Genomic DNA, 22,315 nt, shown 5'->3' on the forward strand with positions numbered 1-22,315 from the left:
AGAGAGAGAGAGAGAGAGAGAGAGAGAGAGAGAGAGAGAGAGAGAGAGAGAGAGAGAGAGAGAGAGAGAGAGAGAGAGAGAGAGAGAGAGAGAGAGAGAGAGAGAGAGAGAGAGAGAGAGAGAGAGAGAGAGAGAGAGAGAGAGAGAGAGAGAGAGAGAGAGAGAGAGAGAGAGAGAGAGAGAGAGAGAGAGAGAGAGAGAGAGAGAGAGAGAGAGAGAGAGAGAGAGAGAGGAGACCTCCTGACCAACAGTGTGCACGAGCTTCAAACAGGAGACTAAGAAGAGTCGACGAGGAAGAACTGAGGATTGTGAGCACAGGAGAAAGAGTCCAAAGAGACTGAGGGTGTACACAAGAGTCGAGACTGGAGAGTCCACCAGGACTGGACCAAGAGGGGCTCATGTGGAAAGGACAAAAGGGGATCAAATGGCCTTGTTGAAGGCCTGGCCTACCCATTGCTGGCTCTGCTCATGGCCAATTTTGACTTTGTCTGGGGACCATTGCAACTGGCTCTCGTCATGCACCTGGTCTTCAAAGCGGACACCGTTGTTGAACTGCGCCCACACGAGTGCATCAGAAAGAAAAAGGAAGTCCCACCTGCATTATTGTTTGTTGTGAAAGTGTGATCTGTTGGCCCCCAGTGGGTTAAGAATTGAGCTTTAATTTCTACGTAGTATATAAGTGCATATCCCATTCCCCTTTTTGTGTCTCTTGACGTGCTTGGTTTGTTCCGTTATTATAGCGTCTTATCGACCCTCTTCCCTGCGCTTTGCTTAATAAAAATAAATCCTTTAAAAGGTAAAAAAGCGAGTTTCAGCCATCTGCTTTCCTTGTGCGTTTGCCGCCATTTTAGCTCATTTGGGCGACCTTGGGGAAAGGTAAAAGTAAAGTAATATTGAACGCAGTGCCTTAAAAGACCGCTTGAACCATCTGTCAGGAAGTTAGGTCCCAGCACAAAGGAATTCTGTGTTAACGGATACTTCGACGCAACAACAGAAAAGGAGCTCTGTCTTAGCATGCCTGAGTCAATTAGTCAATGTATAATTTGAAACAAATTAAAAGCACCCACAACAGTATCAAGGTTTGGTGAAGAAAGGATGACAAAAAAAAATAAACACTTATTTCAGAACGAAAACCATATGTTTTAACAGATCAAGTGTATGTTGAGATAATAGCTGAAAATAAATTAATTTCCATGTTCAAGTTAAAATGAAACATCCAATAAACAAATTAAGTTTAAAAGCAAGGTACTCTCTCCATAAAAGTTTAAGAAAAAACAAAAATATTTACAACCATTGGCTACAACGTCGAAAAAGTAAGCACTGAAAATGGCCGACAAACTTTCGTAATGTAACATGGATAGGAAGATGTAACTGCATGAGTGATGGGATTGCAACTCATTTTACATTCTTGCTAGATTTAAAAGTCCTTCTCTGCAGGTCTTCATGATGGTATGCTGCAAAGGTGAAATATTTACATAGCTCAATGATCATAGGTGAGAGCCATAAGTTTAGGTATGCAAAGTAAGCTGCATTAAACGGGAGGTCTTCAATGTACAGTGGTGGAGAAAACTTTGCACAGCCCTTGCAAAGAATGGGGAACAGGCATATCAAAGGAAAATGATAATCGAGTTCACATAGAATATTCTAATTAAGAAGATGTCATAAACCAATAAGTAATTAAATGGCAAATCATTATAAATATTCCTTTATTCACAATAAATACATTTTGAAAAACAAGTGCTTTTAAAGAGGATAAAAGTTTGCACACCATTATCTAATTCATTTCAAAGATACATTATGAATGATTCTCACAATAAGTAAACAATAGAAATACAGGAACTTGCACGATAAAAAAATTAAAAAAATTCACTGGAGAAGAACGTATCAATTCCCCAGGATTATGAATGGGATGACATCTAATACCCACACCCACTGGGAGCAGCGTTATGCAATACACATTTACATAGAGAGAATTGGGGTCCCCCCCCCCCCCGACCATGAACCCCAGGATTGAGCATATTTTACCCCCCCCCACTTCCCCGGCATTCCTTTCCCCCACTCCCTGAGTACAGCCACCATTTTTCAACTTGTTCCATCAGCAATTTAAGAGTGCATTAGAGTCAAACAAACAAGTCGAGGGACAAAGTACACCGCCCCCAAGGCAAATAAATAAATAACAAATCCTCCAGCGTGCGACACTGCCGGGCACCGAAGGTGCTCGGCGATGCCTCCGTGCAGCACATGGAGATGGAATTGGGAGGGAGAGGTTCACTTCTGAAGTGAATATGTACAAATGATACTTAGTTTGTGTGTCCAAATGTACTTCTGAGGGGAATGTGTACAAATGATACGAGCCATACAGTACATGGACACGGAATTGGGAGGAAGCGGTGTACATAATTGATCAATTAGTTGCATAATTAAAAAAAAAAAATTGTAAAATAATTAATTTCAAGACAGCAAAAATTAACCAATACAAGAATTGACTAATACTAATACAAGGAAAGACAACAAGAATTGACTAATAGCATACCAAAACCACCACTATTTCATCCAAACCTGTAACATTGTGAAAAGTCATCAAGAAATGAAAAAGCAATCGATTACTTGATGAACCAATTAATCGAAAATTCCGTTTATAAGCAAATAACTTGTTCACTGTCATGTCCAAATATCAGTTTCCTAGCTCAACAGGTGCCCGAGATATTGCCCAGTTGAGAAAGAAAATAAATAAGGCATTAGCAAATTAATAAATGGACAAGCCGGTAGGCGACATGGCTGCTCGCTCTAGATGGAAAGCTGGCCGACGCGACTAGCCGATATTCATGTACATGCTATCAATCAATTTAGCACAATAAATATGATTATCACAGCCCTCTTAGTTTGCGCCCAGAAACCCGCCTTGTGAAATTTCAGCCATGTTTCCAAAGAGACTCTAACAAATGGCAGCCCTGGTAATTCCATTTATCTATTCGCAAAAGTTTTTTTTTATATGATGCTGTAAGACATTCTCCTTGGGAACAAAAAAAACAGGTCCCTCAGAGGTATTGATTTTTTTTGTACAGTCCACAATAAGTGTACGATGTACGATAAAGTATTTTAGCTGTTGCTAAGCAACGGAGGTGTGCATAGCAACCATTCATTTTTGTGTACGTGCTAGCCACATTGTACACATTTCACCCAAGTTTCATCAAAATCAGACTCTTTCTCTTTGAGATATTCGCAATTAACCGTTTCTGAAATGTTCGACATGTACTCGCCCAAAACCTATCTCCTCCTACAAATATTTTTTGTTCGGGCTGCAAATTGGCATGAAGGGAGCTAGATAGATTGCGCACAGAACTCTAAAGGCCCGGTCACACCTTGACGTTTTAGCCAGCGATGGCAACGTATTAAAATGTATGTAAAAACGCTGGCTTACGTTGAACTTTTGATGTTTTTTTTTAAAAGATTCGGATGTATTCATAGCGACTTGGTCTTATGTATAACACATTGGTAACGGACACAGAACGTTTCGTTGTGTTAGAGATAACTTATACCAACGAATGCTGAACCTGTTGTCGGCCTTCACAACCGATGCCCAACGATAGTCTAACTTAGGCATAGCGCGTTGCACGCATCGCCGACGATGTCGTGACGTAGCCTATTAAAAGGCTGACGCACAACGATTCGAATCATAACTGCCGTAGAAATGGAAGTGTCAACATCGCGGTCACACCTTGGCGATCTTGCCAGCGTATGCCGACCTAAGAAAAATGTGTCTAAAACGTTGGGGCACGTCAAATACGGTATGAGCAAGTTTGGTATACGTGAGTAGAACGCTAAAGTACGCTATCATACGTCGTAGTAAGTAGAGTACGTCAAGAAATTTTAAACATGTTCAAAACTTTACGACGTACTCGGCGTATGACACACGTTCCGCATGCGATGGGGATAAGTTTTACACACGATATGTGGACGCTTACACACGTCCACAAAGGCTACTTATAAGTCGAAACACATCGCGGTAATGTCTTTTTTACGCGAAACTTATTTCTAACTTATGTTTGACGTGCTTTGAACCAATTCTTTACGTAGTCCCAACACACATCGACGTATGTAAACATATTCCAATGACGTCTTCCGGTCGACAAAAAAAAAAAAATTAACTCGTTTCTAGCTTACAACTGCCATATAAAGACGTGTTCCCAGCGGTTTTGGGAATTGGTATACAAAAATGCTGCTCATAAAAGGGAAACCCAACAGTGTTCGAGTCCTTTTTGAGTCGATGTCCATGTCAGCAGTAACAGTATCAGTATCAGTATTATTAGTAGTTTGTTCATGTTGGCAGTAGTAGGTGAGTGTGAGGGGAAGGGTGTGGGTTATGATGGATCGTCCTTGCGTCCGCGTGTCCACGGGTAGGAGACATCTTTTCACCATTGTTCGAAGTTCTTCGCGGCTAATTTTTTATGGGGCTTTTTCAACAATGAGCTATAGCTTGTTTTTTACGATTTAGGTCTATTCATAACGGGTTGGACAAATGCACAATAAACTAATAATGTGCATAGAGCGCTTTGATTACTTATAGATACGATATACCAACGAATAATTACATTTCTATTATTATTTCAATTACAACGAATAATCTTGTTTAAATAACACTGTTCCTTGCAGACAGAGTCCACAACTATGTTCCTTACAGACAAAGCCGCCTTGAAACAACACACACACGCACACCTTTACTGGTGATTATAGCAACATATGTTAAATGACAAATTAAACATCAGTATAAACATAAATGGAATCACCGACTGATCAGGCAAATACTATGGAGTTAAAACTTCACTGCCGAAAGCCAAACAATAATAATAATACCATTGTAAAACATTTCAAAATCTTCATTAATATAAAATGAAGTTCCCTTACTTGTGACAAGTGATGCTTTTAGTCACTTTTAACTGGAAGGAATGCCTGATTGTAGATGAAAGCACAACAGAACACCAGCTGTTTCACTGCAACCAGTGCAGCTGATCAGCCTTCCTGGGGCATTCCAAGATGGCAGGTCGTTGGTGCAACTCGCCGCAATTCCTTAATAATATATATAATGCTCAATGGTGTGTGTGTGTGTGTGTGTGTGTGTGTGTGTGTGTGTGTGTGTGTGTGTGTGTGTGTGTGTGTGTGTGTGTGTGTGTGTGTGTGTGTGTGTGTGTGTGTGTGTGTGTGTGTGTGTGTGTGTGTGTGTGTGTGTGTGTGTGTGTGTGTGTGTGTGTGTGTGTGTGTGTGTGTGTATATATATATCGTTACTTTGGTTTGGATTAAACCCATCTGTTGTTGTGAGTCTTTCGGCTGCTCATGTTAGGGGTTGCCACAGCGGATCATCCGTTATGATCCGCATACCGATTTGGCACAGGTTTTACACCGGATGCCCTTCCTGACGCAACCCTGGTCGCCTCGTACGACACAGGGATAAGGATTGGGTTTCGCCATGATTCCGGGCTGTTCGACACCCTCTCATAGCACGGCCCAGTGCAGAGCTCCCGTCCTCAAGCGATCCTCCAACCCAAGCCTCCGAGTAGCCGGATTACAGGCGCATGCCACGACACCCGGTCTGGATTAAACCCATCTATGTTATGAAATTGTTTTAATACTCGCATCAGTTGATTTCGGTGGTGGTTTGGATATTATCGCTTTTGGAATGGTTCTGTCCAGTGTCCATTTCCCCTTCCCACAATCCTCGGCTGGTAAGTTTTGGGTTGCGTGCACGAGCCCAGATACAGATACAGATACAAAGTAACTTCCTCGCGTTACAATCACCATAACAGCTTTGGCAGTTACTGAGGTAGGTCAGGCCAGTTTTGCATTGTTGTTAGTGGGGAAGAACTTCAAACTGAAGAAGTACAAATTGGCATTTCAGCGATCTCCCAATGTGGTACTTTAGTGATGTATTTTGGCATCTTTTTAAGTCTTGGTAGTTCAGAAAACACTCGAGAAGAAAAGGTACAGCTTTTAAATGTTTTGCACTTCACTCAACAGGAGGTTGTGTGTGTTTCATTGTGTACACATTTAGATATTACCATGGAACAGATAGGAATGTATTGTGTGGCATGGTCCGTGTGTGAGTAGATAGCCATCTCGATGCAGAAGTAGGGAAATGTCAGCTCATACATCATCTTGTTTGCCTGTACGCCATGCAGGTGATGGTGGTAGTAATAATTAGTTTGGAATTATGATTAAGGAAACCGTGCATAAAACCTCGATGTAAATCTCTACTGGAGGCGCCAGGAGACTTGGTACGAAAGAGGGGGGGGGCAGAGCTATGAACACCTCCCGAGGGGCAAAGTAATGGAGTGCCGCCCCGAAGGGGGGGGGCAGAGTTATATACACGTCCAAAAGGGGCAGAACATTGCCGAAGAGAAAAAAAAGGGAGGAACTAAAAAGGAAGTTGGTGGAGAGAGAACGTTCAAAAAGGAGCTGGTCTGAGGAGAATGGGGAATACGACAGCGGAGAATGGACTCTGAGCTTTCTCTGAGGTAGTCATCCTGCCTGCCTGCTTCTCTCCCTCTCTCTTCTCCCTGTGCCCCGTTTCGTCGACCTGCCCATGTGCTTCATCTCCTCCTCGCCCTGGTTATCCCCTGCCCATCTCATCATCTGCTCGCCTTGTCGCCGTCATCCTCCTCATCATCATCTGCTTGTCCCCGCTGCCCCAGAACTGAATCCCAGTTTTTGTTCCTTTCCCGTCTGTGATCAAGTCCGGCACGAGGCACCTTAGTTTCTTCACATTTCTTTTACCTATTCGCACATAATTATTTCTTTTCGATTTGGTGTCCTGTTTTCTTCCCACCACAACCCACCGTCATCTCCTCCATCGCATTCAATCATCCCTGGTTCTTTTTATTATTGTGGTTCAGGAAATAAACCCTTTGTGTTTAAAAGCTGTAAGGTTTCTCGTGTCTCTTCTCACAACCCGTGTGCGCATTGCCCACCATTAATTCGGAACATATTTGGAGTAGTCGAGCCACTCGGGACATTGCGGGACTTCGACCTCCTGCCGTAACAGTTCGTTGAGCCGTTGACACTACTATATATATATATATATATATATATATATATATATATATATACATATATATATATACATATATATATATACATATATATATATACATATATATATATATACATATATATATATACATACATACATATATACATATATACACATATATATATACATATATACATATATACACATATATACACACACACACACACACACACACACACACACACACACACACACACACACACACACACACACACACACACACACACACACACACACACACACACACACACACACACACACACACACACACACACACACACACACACACACACACACACACACACACACACAAAAACCTTGTGGAAAAGCTAGAACACTTTTTTTTGTTTTGGTTATGGATTGGGGACAATCTTAAATGGTGGTGAACATCTGTCTTGAAGACCTGGAGGGGAGAATGAGATCAAAGAGGATGTGGAAGTTCATTCCATAGGTGGGAAAAAAAAGAGGAACAAATGAGTAGCGGTGAGCAGTGGTACTGGATTTTAGGAATTTCACCACAAGTGGTTGATAGCAGACCACGTACGCCCTGCAGAAAACCAGGGGGGTGGGGGAGTGGGAGGGGAAGACAAAGCGTGTAGAAGGCAGAGTGTCCAAGACCAGAAAGGAAGCAGTGGAAAATAGCGATACCACAGTGATAGGCCCATAGGCTCAGCTTCAACACGGGAGATTCCAATGATCTTGAAGGCCTTGATTTCCATGGTGTCAATCAGAGCAAGGTATTTTTGAAAAATAAAATAAAATAAAAATAATAATTGTCTTTTTCAGTTATATTATGGGATGACTTGCTCATCACCTACGTCAGACGTCAGAAATGTAGGCAAGACCCGAATTCTATTTTGACTTTAAAAGCTATCAGCTATGTTTATGAAGTTATACATTGGTGTACGAGTCAGTAAAGTATGGTGAGGTTTGGAGTGATGCAATGAAATGAACTCGAAGTACGAGCCTGGCTGCCATAATTCTGGAAGAATAAGTATGTCGTCTCATGAAACAAAAATAAAAAACTTTTCAGCCAACAAGTACCAAAACACATGCTGCATGAGAAGAATGACTGTTTCAAGAAAATAATGCAAGGCCCACTGTGAAATTATAATGGTTTGGGGCTGTTTTAGCAGTAGAGGCAATACACTAACTATGCATTAGTATCACCTACAGCAAAGAGAGATCACACAAAATATCAAAAACTCAGGTGTACCCAGTTTTGTCCTCATTAAAAACTAATTTAAATAATAACATCATAAAATGTAATGTTGCGCTTCATTGTTTGAACACGAATAAACTTTTTATTAAATGGATTTTTTCGAATAGTACAGCTTGTTTATTAACATTACGTGAACTCGATTATCACTTGCCTCCAATATACAACCATGAATTTTGCAAGAGGTGTGAAAAAAAATTTGTAACCTCTTGAGGATAACTCACCAAGGAAATTTGCCACTGTGCTGGCTTTTTTGGCCATAGACATGTCCAAAATAAAGTCGGCATGCGAGTCGAAGCCCAAGATAGCAGCTTGTCGAGCGCGCAGTGAGATGAGCTTCTCCAGCAATCGAGAGTTCTCCTTTGATGTGAACAATACAGATTTTGAGTGGCAAATCAAATATATTTCAACCAATGCAAAGCCAAAGTAAATGTCCTACCATGTTTGATCTTGCATCAAAGTGTGATTACATATTGAATCAATTTGATGGGAAAAAAATAATGCCGTCATTCATGATTTCTATTTTAAGCATACGAGGCATTCTGTTTCACTATACTTCCTGGTATCTATATTACAAGTCATAAACATTACACATTACCCTTTTAAGCTGGTTTTTTTCTTGATAACACCTGAAGGAAGAACAATGTGTCCAAAAATGATGCTGCAGATGTGAAGTCTCCATTCTGCTTACAGGTTGCTGTTTTTGCAGAGATTGCTCCCTTATCACTAGTACTCTAATATCACCATTATTATCCAGGATAAAGCAGAAAGCTACCTCTTTGCAACGAGAGTTGAAGGCGAACTCCATCTTGCGCCTCGTTTCCTCTATGGAGCATTTCTTCATCAATGGAAAGTAGTGTGGGTACTTCAAAGTCACCTTGTACCTATCACCATCTTCTACTCTCTCTAGTGAGTCAATGAAGTCTTTGGGAAGACCCTCTGTAGGGAATGCATATTGAAAGAGAAAACTAAATGCCACAAAAATTTTTCAAATAAATTTAAAGATTGACAATACAACATTCCAAAAGGGGAATTTTCATATAGTGGGACAGTAGAACATTCACAATGAGAAAAACCTGGTTGATAAAAATGTATCAAACCCAGCCAGCTGCTCGTTGTCTCTCAACATGATGCTGTGACTCCATTTACATTGCACCTCTCAGATGAAATACATATTAGTTAACGTGGACCGCCAGATGAACTCAAGGTCAAATCCTCCACGCGCACAATCACCAATTTACGCACCGGGGGGGGGGGGGGGTTGCTGGAGTTTGACATGACGCAAAACACAGCAGACATCTCTCCCCCATCTCCCCCCCTCTCTCTTCTCTCAGGACCATTGAGCAAACCCTCCCATCTACTTTCTTAGCAACCCTCTTGAAGAAGTTCAGTCACTCAAACTCTTGGGTCTCACCATCAGCTTGAGCTTTCCTGGGCAAACCACATTTCACAGTTGGCTTCCGAAGCCAGCTGCCGACAACGCATCCTCAGTCATGCAAAGTCCTTCCTTGGCAAAACTGAACTCTTATCCACCCACAAGGCCTTCCTACACAACTTGATATAATCGTGCTCTCCTATGGACTGGCTCACTTACCTCACACCTTGCACAGCATGACATCATGGAAACCAAGATCATTGGAATTTCCCACAATGAAGCTGAGTCTATGGGATGATCACTTTGTCATCGCAAGTCGATGGTCTCTGTCTTCTACTGCCTCCTTTCTGGTCTTACACCCTCTGCCTTCTTCGTGCTTTGTCCCCAACAGGTATCTGCAGGACGCATGTAAACTGAAACCCCCATTCTGGTAAGTCACAAAATCCAGAATCACTTCTCCTCATTCATTCCTCTTTCTTCCAACTCGTGGAACAAACTTCCACATTCTCTTCAATCTCATTCTTCCTCCAGGTGTTCAAGACAGCTGTTCACCACAATCTCAGATCATCCTCCATACAAAACCAAGATCCTAATTATTGTTTTTAACCCCTGTTAAATCACCACCGCTCCTCCCCCCAAATTAATACTTTTCCCTTCCTGAGAGTTTGCTTCTGTATTCATCTTTTCCACCCTATGGGTCTTCCTCTATGCCTCATTCTTACCCGCATCCCTTGTTTGTCTGTCTCAATCCATTTTGTCCCTCGACCTTGCTGTTGGTATTTTACCCCTCTCTTTCTGCCATTTCTTTTGTTCTGTTGCCTCCTGATCCATTCTGTGTTGGACTTTGTAGACAAAAATATATACAAGCTGGTAGGCGACGAGGGATTCGCGAGGATCGAAGCGCTGGATACGATGCTTTTCATTCTGACCGATCCACCGACGAAGATTCATTGCCAAGACGTATTGGTTCACTTACAATTGTTCCTCTGCCTGGCAAGATTTTTCCTATTGCGTATTTTGCCAACTGGCACTCCTCATAAAAAAAAATGACGGTAAATAGACACCCTATTTTTGAAGGACCACCATTTGTAAAATAATCGGTTTCCTGGTTAACCTCCGCCATCGAAGATGGATGGAGGTTACTGTTTTCACCCCTTTCTGTTTGTTTGTTTGTGAACAGTATTACGGAAAAACTCCTGGACGGATTTCGACAAAACTTGGTGGGGGGGATTAGGTATGGTCCAAAGATCATGCCATTAGATTTTGGACTTGGTCCAAAGTCCAATATGGCCACTATGGCAGCCATTTTGAAAAAATATTGGAATTTTTGTTTTTGCATTTCTACATGTTTTAAGTGATTTCCAACCCCCCCCCCCAAAAAAAAAAATTGTTAGAGAAAAAAAAAAAAAACCACCTTTTTTTCAAAAAAATTTCGATTTTCTTTTTTGGGCATTTCTACATGCGCATCGATCTAGTTTAGTTTATTCAATCGTGGTTCAGTAGAGTCTGATCCGTTTTGACCTACAATGAATAGGATATCAGGTTCACTTAAGTGACCCAGCAGTATTGGCGGCAGAGGTTTTGCACTCTACAGAGTGCTCCCCCTGTAGTTTGTGCTGTGGAGCCTCACGTTGCAGACACACACACACACACACACACACACACACACACACACACACACACACACACACACACACACACACACACACACACACACACACACACACACACGATAAACTTCTCCATGCTCTTGTTTGACCACACCTCCTGAGCCACACAATATTTTTCATTAGCCACGCCCACTTTAAATAATAAATAATTGGAGGTGGTGTGTGGGTCATGGAATCGTTTTCGGTAAATAAATAATTGAAGGTGGTGCATGGGTCGTGGAATAGTTTACGGAAAATAAATAAATAATTGGAGGCGGAGTGTGTGCCGTGGAATCGTTTTCGGTAAATAAATAAATAAATAATTGGAGGTGGTGTGTGGGTCGTGGAATAGTTTGTCAATAAATAAATAAGTGAAGGTGGTGTGTGGGTCATGGAATCGTTTTCAGTAAATAAATAAATAATTGAAGTTGGTGGGTGGATCGTGGAATCGTTTTCAGTAAATAAATTAATTCAAGGTGGTGTGTGGGTTGTGGAATCGTTTTCGGTAAATAAATAAATAATTGGAGGCGGAGTGTGGGCCATTGAATTGTTTTCGGTAAATAAATAATTGAAGGTGGTGTGTGGGTCGTGGAATCGTTTTCGGTAAATAAATAAACATATATTATTAGAAATCCACAAAGACAGAAATGCCGGCGATTCCATTTATTTTGGATCCTTTTCACTTTGATCAATAACGTTTGGATCGAGGAGAGATCGAAGGTGGAACGACGGTGTAGTTCCTTACAAACACTGTATACACACCTTAAATGACGGCAAATAGACAGCCGATTTTTGAAGGACTACCATTTGAAAAATAAAACCTCAATCAAAAATCGGCTCGAGTAAAATATTCTAAATATCTCGAAGTGTTTAATTCCGAAGTCTCGTTTCTCTACATTCAAAGCTGAAGGACAAGTATTGAAAATACTGTGCGCGGTTTTTCGGCCGCTGCACAGCAACGGGTGGTTGCTGGGCAACGAAATTCAAACGCGCACCTTCCCAGACCATATGGCACCTGTTGGCAAAGTTTCATCGAAATCGGTTCGCTGGTTCGTGCTGTGGAGCCTCGCGTTGCAGACACACACACACACAAAACCCGACAATAAGGGATATCTAGCATATATAGCGAATCCAATAACATAGTAGTATCTTACCCAGCTCTGCACAAGTAAACAGAAAATAGGTGGTGTCTTCATTGAGGTTCTTGGTGAAGTCAATGGAGAGTTCAGAAATTTGCTTCTTGATGGCTTTGATTTCCTGTGAAGAAATATTGTGCACAGAAAGATGGCAATACTGATGGAAGAGCCAGGAGAATGGGAAGTGGTGCAGTAGAAAGGATAATGTAACTGAAAAACAATAATCATATACTTTGGGAAGACATCCAAATATAATGTATGCAAAAGGAAAACATGAGTGAGGTGGGTCAACCATGGAACGTTTCCTTGAGCAAAGGAAGGAAAATGGAGAGGAGATGAAAGAAAAGCAATTTATGTTTCGGCCACGTGGAGGGAAGTCAGGGTTAAAAGTACACCATTTTTGAAATGACAGATTTAGATGACCCCAAATGAATAAGCTAATTTTGTTTGTTCGGAGTAAAAATTAGAGGTCAACCAAGCATGGTTTTTCAAGGGCTGATGCCGGGGTTTGGGGGGGGGGAGGGGTGATGACTGATATACGATTCAGATTAAACAATTTAATAATAATAAATTTTTTTAAAGTGAAAATTATATAAAATTGTTGAACTTAAATTAACAAATTTATTTTACACAATATTAGCTTGCTTGCTCATACACGACATCAAAGTACAATGGAGGCAAACTGCCAACATTATTTTAATTATCAACAGGATGATAATGTCAAACAAAGCTTATACAGGCAACCAGCCACAAATCCAGGATCCTAAAATCCGGTTTTACATGAAAACTGCCAATTTTCCAAGCTGAAACTATAATTTTAGATTTAGATGAAAAAAACAATGTTAGAAATAAATAAATAAAATTTCACTTCTCGCCTTCCATCAGGTCAGGTCAGGTTTGGGAGCATGTGCCAGAGCAGTGCGTCGCTGCGACCACTTTCCACCGGTAACTCCAAGGGCCTCAGTCTGGCCATCCCCCAGGCAAATGCCTGGCCCATCCCCATCTGCTTGAGATGCCAATCAACCTGCTGCAACCACGAGGAACGTGGTCGGCCAATGAGCCTCCTCCACTCACAAGGCTTCCTCGCTGAGCAGGATCAACGTGAGGAAAACGAGCCACATGCCCATACAGCCGCAGCTATATCGCTCACGGACTATGCAGGCAAAAAAAAACCTCATTTGAGTCTCAGCAACTGCTCGTTGGACACAAAGTCCGAACAGCGATAGACAAGGATTCTCCGAAGAGACCTGGTACCAAAGGAATTAAGTCTCCGTCTCAGATCCCTGGTCAGAGTCCAAGTCTCACATCTGGAGAACAAGACTGGAAGCACCAATACAAGGACCTGAAGGCTCTGACTTTCATTCTCTTGCACAGGTACCAATAGTGCCAAACCCCGTGATCGGGTGAATCCACGACTGCCCAGGCCTGACGCAGCTGTGTTGACCTCTGGATTACAGCCAGCAGAGACATGAATATCACTGCCAAGGTAAGTGAATCTCTCCACGACCTCAACAAACAGTTACAGACAAGATAGCAGCATCCAAGACGTCATTGAAAGCCTGAATTTTCGTTTTGACCGAGGATATCCATAATCCCAGCTGCTCAGACTCCTCATTCAGCACCTCAAGGGCCCCCAAAAGGACATCTGGAGTCTCCGCAAAGACAACTGCATCATCTGCGAAATCAAGATCTTCACATTCCCAAACGATGCACCGCAACTTGATCTCTCAGACATCCTACCCAGAATCCAGTCCATAGAAGTGCTGAAAAGTGTGGGTGCCAGTACACACCCTTGACAAACTCCAGTAACAACTGGAAAGAAGTCAGAAATGGTATCACCACATCTCACAGCACTCTCAGTACCAGAGTATAGTTCAGACATCAGATCGATCAGTTTTGGTGGCAACCCACGAAGACCAAGAATCTTCCAGAGGGCATCCCGATTCAATGAATCAAACAGTTGACAGAGATCAACATGGGCTGCAAGCAGCCCCTGCCAAAACTCTCATCTGCATTCAGTGAGGACCTAAAGAGCAAGGATATGTTCAATCATTGACCTCTTTGGTGTAAAGCCTGACTGCTCTGGACACTGGTGCTCAAGCAGATGATGGCGAACCCCATCAACAATTATCCGAGCAAAGACCTTGCACGGCACTGAGAGCAGAGTCACCCCTCGGTAGTTGTTGCAGTCTTGGTGATCACCCTTCCCTTTCCAGAGAGGGACAACAAGGACCCTTTTCCAGTCAGTTGGGATGATGCCTGTGCTCCAGGCAGAGCACAGACCTGCATGCAATGACACGAGTGCAACATTTCCACCGGCCTTGAGAAGTTCAACATGGATGCCACAGATCCCTGGAGCTTTAACCCATTTCAAAGGGTTCACCGCAGCCTGTGTTTCCACAAACGAAGGTGGACCACAGTTGATTGGAGGGTCAGCAACAGGGATTGTAACACCCTTGACTTCCAACTCGACAGCTGATGGATTAGCCTGGTACAACCGCTTAAAGTAACCGGTCCAGCGGGCCTTCACTTCAGACTCCTCTCTCAAGAGCCCACCACCCTCTGCTCCAACTGCAGTACACTGAGGGATGGGCTTGGATGAATGCAATGCGCAAATTCCCCTGCAAGCAGGAAGAGAATCACTTGACCACAGGTGATGCTCTACCCCTCACAGTTTCCTCACACATAGGCCTCCTTGTCAACCCTTAGTGCACGTACAGTTTTACACCTCAGCTCCTTGAACAGCTCAGCTCTGCCATTCATCCTGGCCCTGAGACTCTGGACAATGGTATCCAGTGTCCCTTGAGAAACAAAATTCTTCTTCGCGCTTCGGTAAGTTCCAAGACATCTACTGGCAACATCAAGGATGGTGGTCTTGAAGGCACTCCACAATTCTTCAGGATCCCCCAAAACACCCAGACCCCCTAAATCTCCACTGAGCCTGTTCGCAAACTCCTCAGCGACTCTCTCATCATCGAGCTTGCCAACATCCAGCCGAGGCTGGGATGGTACCATTCTCCTGGATTTAAGCTGCAACTTTAGAGTTGCTACAACAAGCCGGTGGTCAGTATTGAGGAACTGAGCACTCCGGTGGACCCTGTAGTTCTGGATCATCCTCCAGCCACCATCAATGAGCACACGGTCAATCTCCTTTGCCACACCGCCAGCGTTGGAATACCAAGTCCAGCAATGAGCTTGTAGGCGCTGAAACCATGAACCAGCCACTAAGTCCATGACCTTGAAAAGTCAAGGAACTTAGTGCTATTCTGGTTCACAATTCCATAACCCACGAGTTCAAACACATGCCTCATAACCATCCCTATCAGTTCCAGTCGATGCATTGAAATCCCCCAAGACTAGAAATGTATCTCGCCTGGGGCACTGATCAACCACAGACTCGAGCATGGCATACAATGCGTCTTTCACAATGAGATCACTCGCTTCAGTCGGAGCACATACAGAGACCAGGGAAATGACACCGAAAGAGTGACGAATCCTTAGTCCCATAATACGCTCGTTGGCTGGTGTTACCTCAATTATCATTGGAGTCAGCTTGTTGGACACAGCGACAGCAAATCCTTGGGCATGGCAACCATCACAGCAACCAGACCAATAGTAGGTGTAACCACCCACCATGATCTCGCCACTATCTGGTCTCCGAACCTCAGAGAGTGCTGCAATACGAATGTCCAAACGCTTGAGCTCAGATGATAACAGACAGGTGATAATCCTCTCTTAGAGATGACATTCCAGGCACCCACCCGAAGGGACCACCTCAGGTTAACCCAAGGAGACCGCCGTCTGGTGGACGACACCTCAGCAGCTCCCCCACACACTCTCCCACAATCTGACCCGGGAATGTTACCCCGTGGTTTCCCTCCTATCATCAAAGATTGGGGCCCCAAAGGCTTTGCCCCAATCCCGTCATCCGGTGAGCTGCCCTGCAAAGGGAAGCTGCACAGGAGGTACTCCCACGGAGTGGGTTTTCAGATTTCTTTATGCTTCTGGAATGTTTTGCGGAATGAAGGGTTTTATGCTGCCCGGAGTGCAAATCCTGCCACCAACCTCCTAATAAGAAGTAACCCAACAGCAGGAGGACATCTGCAGACACAGTTGGGCACTCGATATGGATGGCTGTTGGCTCACAAGGAGCTCCAACACCCTTTGACAGGTTTTGTTCTTCATCCTGATGGGTGTCCATATCATACACCCTCCTCACCAGAAAACCTGGTGGGGAGACGGTTAAGTCACAAACAACCCGACCATGGAACAGGTTAGTACAGGTTTACATGATACCTGTAGCAAGTCACAGAACCGATCTGGCTGCCTTCCACATCGTTATACTCATCCGAGCAGTCATGTTGCGCTGGTGCCATGGGCGGCAGGGTGGGTTTCCCGCCATTTGTTTCATGACTCCGATTGAGCGTCACATTTAGTAATTCCTCGTTTAACGTGGTAGTTGCGTTCCGTGAATTTACCAAGTTAGCTGAAAACGTGTAAAAAGAAAGAAATTTTCCCATAAGAAAAAAAATGTAATCGGTGGAGGTTGTCAGGTCGCAGGTGGACACTGGATGGGAAAAAAAACAGAGAGATAGCGAGAGCGATACGTAGATGGATTGATATATCTATAGATAAATACGACAAAGACAGAGACAAAGACAGACAAATAAAATAAAATGAAACCACTTCACCAACCGATGTGAAATGGTGTTGTTTGATGTGATGGAAGTGGGGAGGGGGGGTGATGGTGTGGAGTTATCAAGAGGAGGAAGGTGCAGGGTCATCAACATCTGACTTGCAGTTCATGATGTTACAGTTAATGAGACTCACTTTCTTTGTAATGCCGAAACACTGAGCGCTTGCTTTGATTTTATCAGCATTTGCACGAGTCATTTGTGAGGTGGATTCCGTCAGTCGAACCGCTCCATAAATGTTCACTACTCCTTTCACCTTCTTTTAAATTGCTTTCCTTTGTTTCTTAGGCTAAGAAGCACTCGTTGATCCCTTACCAGTCATGGTGTCAAAGGGTGCACAAGATATTACGGGCCAAGTTTAGTGGAGGTTACAACTTTGGATGTGCGCACACACTCCCCAGCATCCCACAGCCCATCTCTGACTGGTTCGGTCAGTGCGGAGTGATGTCAGGACGGGTTTCAGATGCTTACATCAAAGGACATGGAGTCTGTATTAACTCAAATAAGCCCAGTTACATATCCATCTGCATTTGGGTCTGAAGTGACAATGGATATACAAATACAGATTAAAATGTTCCTGTGGGAACCAGGGTGCAGGGCACAGCGTGCTACATGGTGTGTGAGGCATGAACCCGGCACAAATGGCAGATTCATTTGCGGGGCCTCCAAGAGACGTCGCGTGTGTGAATTGTCGCAAGGTGGTGTGTAAGTGTGCAATAGGCCCATGGTGTGAGCGTGAAAGGTCACAAGACGGCCCGTGTGTGCAAGTGGTTTGAGAAAGTCTCACTGTGTGAGTGGGCATGTGAAAGGTTGCAAGGCAACAAAGTAATGATGTAAATGTGTGACATCTGTGGAGGTTTCTATCACAAACAATGTGCATGGCGAGCATGGCTTGGTTTGCCATGCTGAATTCAATAAATTGAGATCTGAAAGCTCAGAATAAAATTATTACTTTTTCCTCTTTGGCATATCCAACACTGCCAGCACGCTCTCACCAACGTTCTGCAGAAGCCACCTGATCTGAAGGGTGGCTGCAGATTCCAAATTGATGCAAGGATGAGCTCCAGCTGTCTCGCGTCACAAGAAGGAAAGTTTTTTTTTTTTTTCTTTTTTAAATATCTGCCATATCAGTGCAATCATTGGCCGATGCCAATATCCTGAAAATGCCAGATATCAGCCAATATATCGGTCTGCAACTCATAGAAATAGCATGTAAATACTTTCCATATGCTCTGATGGACATGTCTCATTTACAGCACATCTGTTGATGAAGCCTTCAAATAGTTAATATCATAGCTAAGAAATAAAAAATAAACAAAAGTGAGAATTGCTTTGTAATAAATCTTCCCTCCCAGTCCCAATGAATGTTCAGATTAAAAAAAAAGAAAGAAGAGTTCGAATTACGAACATACCCCATGGGAGTTAATTCGTACAACTCTCAGGCGAGCGATAGCACGGACGACAGATAGTTTTAGAGTTTGATAAGATTTTCATCGCATCATAAAAAGAAACCAGAACACCTCACAAGAGTGAGGTGAGTTTCATATCATCACTTCCGACTTAATTTTGCGTTGGGCATCGCCCAGCGCATTTAATATACATTTTTTTAAAATAACAATTTGAAGAAAATAATCCCCGTGTGGGGGTGACGGTCATCTCTATAATGTTTTTTTACTATCATAATCGATGAACCGTTGCCAGATATCTCCTAAAATGACAGACCAGATAGGTTTTGAAAATGGCGATTTTTATAACTTACGTGACCTCGACCCTGACAAAAGTTATATCGTTGTGCAACACTCATCGACCTCTACCCACATACTAAGTTTCATCAAGATCGGAAAGAAAAATTGACGGACGGACGGACATTTGGTCCGGCTTTATTAGGTCATCTCGGTAAAGATGACCTAAAAATGGGCCGAAAGGGCTGTTTCTCGGCCCAAAGTGCCGGAATCGCACTTTGGGCTCAGTTAATGCCTAGGGAATGGTCTCAAGAATATATATATATATATATATATATATATATATATATATATATATATATATATATATATATATATATATACATACATATACATATACATATACATATATACACACCTGTCAAGTTTGTTTGGTTCCATCCACTGATAACCGAGAAATAACAATTTTAAGAAAATGGGCCGAAAGGGCCGTTCCTTGGCCCGAAGGGCCGCAATCGCAGTTTGGGCTCAGTTAATGCCTGTTTAGCATATGCCTGTCAATTTTCATCGAATTATGTTCACGAAAAATGGAGAAATAGACGTTCAAATGAACTGTACACAAGAAAAGTCTGAAGTGACACAGGGTAAGACCCCGTGGGGTATTCCACCCCACAAGGTAAAAAATAAGTTTGCGTTTAATGCATGCTGGAGCAGATACCAGAACCAAAATTAAGAAGAAGAAACTCTCTAACCCACTGTGTCTGGGTCTATTCGGCAAAATAAAAGGAAAAGCAATCTTCATTTACTGATATATTCTGTGGACTAGAAACCAATAAAGATAACTTGGATAACAAACTGGAGATATAAAATTAGTTTGCTTTTACGTGTGCTCGAGCCATTACCGAACCCAAAATGAAGAATAAGAATCTTTCCAACTCACCGTATTTCGTTTGTTTCTCGGCTTTTTCCATTTCATATTAAACCCGATGTACATACATGAAGCAAAAACATGCATATGGCTTTTGTACACAGATAATACATCGTGGTTATATACCTGGGATCATTCAAATTGCACTGGGTCATGGACGAACACCTAGGCCTGAGGCCTGTCGATCTGTGCTGCTTCATAACCCGATGTAAATACATGAAGCACAAACATGCGTACAGCTTATGTGCATATGTAATGCATCGTGGTTATATACCTGCGATTATTCCAATTGCACCGGGCCATGGACTAACACCCAGGCCTAAGGCCTGTCGATCTGTGCTGCTTCATGCAATAGCAGCGCATGATTTTATTGGGGTGGAGTCAGGCCAACTGTCCAGCCAATGGGTGCAAAGCAGTGGAGTGGAGTCAGGGCAGCTGAACAGACCCATGTATAATTTATGTGATATTTTCTAAATCTAAAAAGGTCATAACTGAAAAATTGACGAAACGCCCCGAAACTCGAACTTGCTCTGCAAGTTATCATAACAAAGCCATGTACCAAGTTTCAGTTGGATACGTTAAGGGGTATGGGGAAAGAAAAGTCGGACAAACCACAGGTGGGACGGACAAATATACAGAAAGCAAACCTTCGTCCTGTCTGGTGAAACCGGTAGGGTACTAAAACGAAGGCTGGAGACTGATCAACAGCAAGTGGCGAGATAGCAATAAAGACAACAAAGAGGAGAGGAAAAAAAAACCACAATATCGTAAAGGAAAGATGAAAATGTGGCTCACATCCTGAATGTCAGCGGGCAGATGAAGGCCATTCCGACGACCCAGTTTTAAAAGTCGCTCAAGCAGGCGCTGCGCCTCGGGCTTAAGCTCATTTGGTTGGCACTTCTCCTGCAAGGAGGAAAGGTGGAGCAACAATGAGTATAATACATTACTCAGCCACAAAGCAAAGCAGGATGTCAAAACACAAATAATGGGTTGCGTATATAAATCATACAAGCCTCATGCAAGGAATCTAGCAATGGGTCGAAAAGACCAGAAATCAGGAGAAAATTGGTGTTATTATGAACTGAACAATCAATTTAGGACAAGTAGTGAAAATTTTCTTGCACTATGACCTATTTCTCAAATTGTAAACTATTGTGCAAGTTATCCATATCTAAAGGCCCTGTTCAACTTCCTTTTTTTAGTGTATTACTGCATTATTGAACTCGATGTTCATGCCAACAGAAGCCAGCACCAGGCAAATCGGTCTATTATGGTGATGGTACTTGGCGACTTTTTCCCCCACCAACAGAAAAAACTCTTTAATGTGGCCAAGAGACCATTTAAAAAATCGTATTATAAAAACAAACCAACCAACAAAAATAAAAAGAACAAAATCTGTAGGGCCAATTGCAATCTCCCTGTAAGACCGGCTTACAAACCATGCTTGTAAATTTGGCATCTTGCGAGCTGATGATCAAGTGTGATGTGCAAATGATTATTTTTCAAGGGTGTTTTGTATTTGACAGAATGCGATTTGTTCAGCTTTTAAAAGTTCATTTGCTGATGTAATGTAATTTTATTTATTTAATATACTGTGACGTCCACGGGACTTGAACAGTCCCGCCAACGTAGAATGAGCCGAAACGATGGAGGCAGTTTATTTATTTATAACCCAAAGATGGCGGTTTTAATCGCTCTACTGCAAACGGGACGAGGAAGGTGGCACGAGTCGCTTTTCACTGAGTTGATCACGTTTATTTCTCTAACCAGAAATAACAAGACTCGGCAAGAGGAGGGATCCGGGGCGATTCGACGGGATGGTGGTGTGGGTTTGGGCGTGGGGAAAACACAGACAATTCCAATGAATATACAAATCTCAAACCCTCTAAGGCGCCAGGTACACACACACACACACACACACACACACACACACACACACACACACACACACACACACACACACACACACACACACACACACACACACACACACACACACACACACACACACACACACACACCGTAGCTGGTCCTGGTGGTAAGGCTGGCCCGTGGTGTGGACGCAACAGTCCCTGGATTGGCGTCGGACGAGCTGGCGTTGCGCTCGTCAGGGGCAGGAGACACCGTGGTGCTGTCGACCTCCTGGTCCTGGCCAAAGTCCGCTCACAGCCGCTAGGGAACCAGTTCTGGCGCCAAGTTGCGAGCAGGAGATGGAGGCAGATCTGCCCGCCGTTCGACCCCGTACTCCGAGCCAGCAGAACCCCAGAGCCAACCGAGCTGAGGCACGAAGCACAGCAGGGCCTCGAGACACGATGAAAACCAGGATCGAATCAGCGCAACACCGCACGCTCCCAGCACAACAACCTCCACCAAAACGGTTTTTCTGTCCCGATCTTCTTCCTCTTCCTTTTCGACCCCGAACAGAACCTTTTTATCCTCCCGTCCTCGTCTCTTCCAATCGAGCCGTTTTATTGGCCCTGCGCCGTCGCCTTCCGCCAATCGTGATCACGGGGCGGAGCCATCCGCAGCACTGTCCTGTGACGTCACG

General features: G+C 43.2%; 1 protein-coding gene across 1 annotated transcript in view; it reads right to left on the bottom strand.

The window, feature by feature from the left end:
- The window catches only part of LOC147032860 (thimet oligopeptidase-like), a 70,927-nt gene that overhangs the window by 45,831 nt on the left and 2,781 nt on the right, over positions 1–22,315 (bottom strand). The window contains exons 3-6 of the mRNA XM_085870799.1: positions 20,563–20,670; positions 12,482–12,584; positions 9,079–9,242; positions 8,528–8,663 (exon numbers count right to left, since the gene is read on the bottom strand). Coding sequence (XP_085726925.1) covers positions 8,528–8,663; positions 9,079–9,242; positions 12,482–12,584; positions 20,563–20,670 — 511 coding nt within the window. The remainder of the gene's footprint in view (positions 1–8,527; positions 8,664–9,078; positions 9,243–12,481; positions 12,585–20,562; positions 20,671–22,315) is intronic.

Source organism: Eptatretus burgeri, chromosome 2 (assembly GCF_056783735.1).
Source record: "Eptatretus burgeri isolate ZD-2024b chromosome 2, Ebu_testis_v1, whole genome shotgun sequence".
Classification (NCBI taxonomy): Eukaryota; Metazoa; Chordata; class Myxini; order Myxiniformes; family Myxinidae; genus Eptatretus; species Eptatretus burgeri.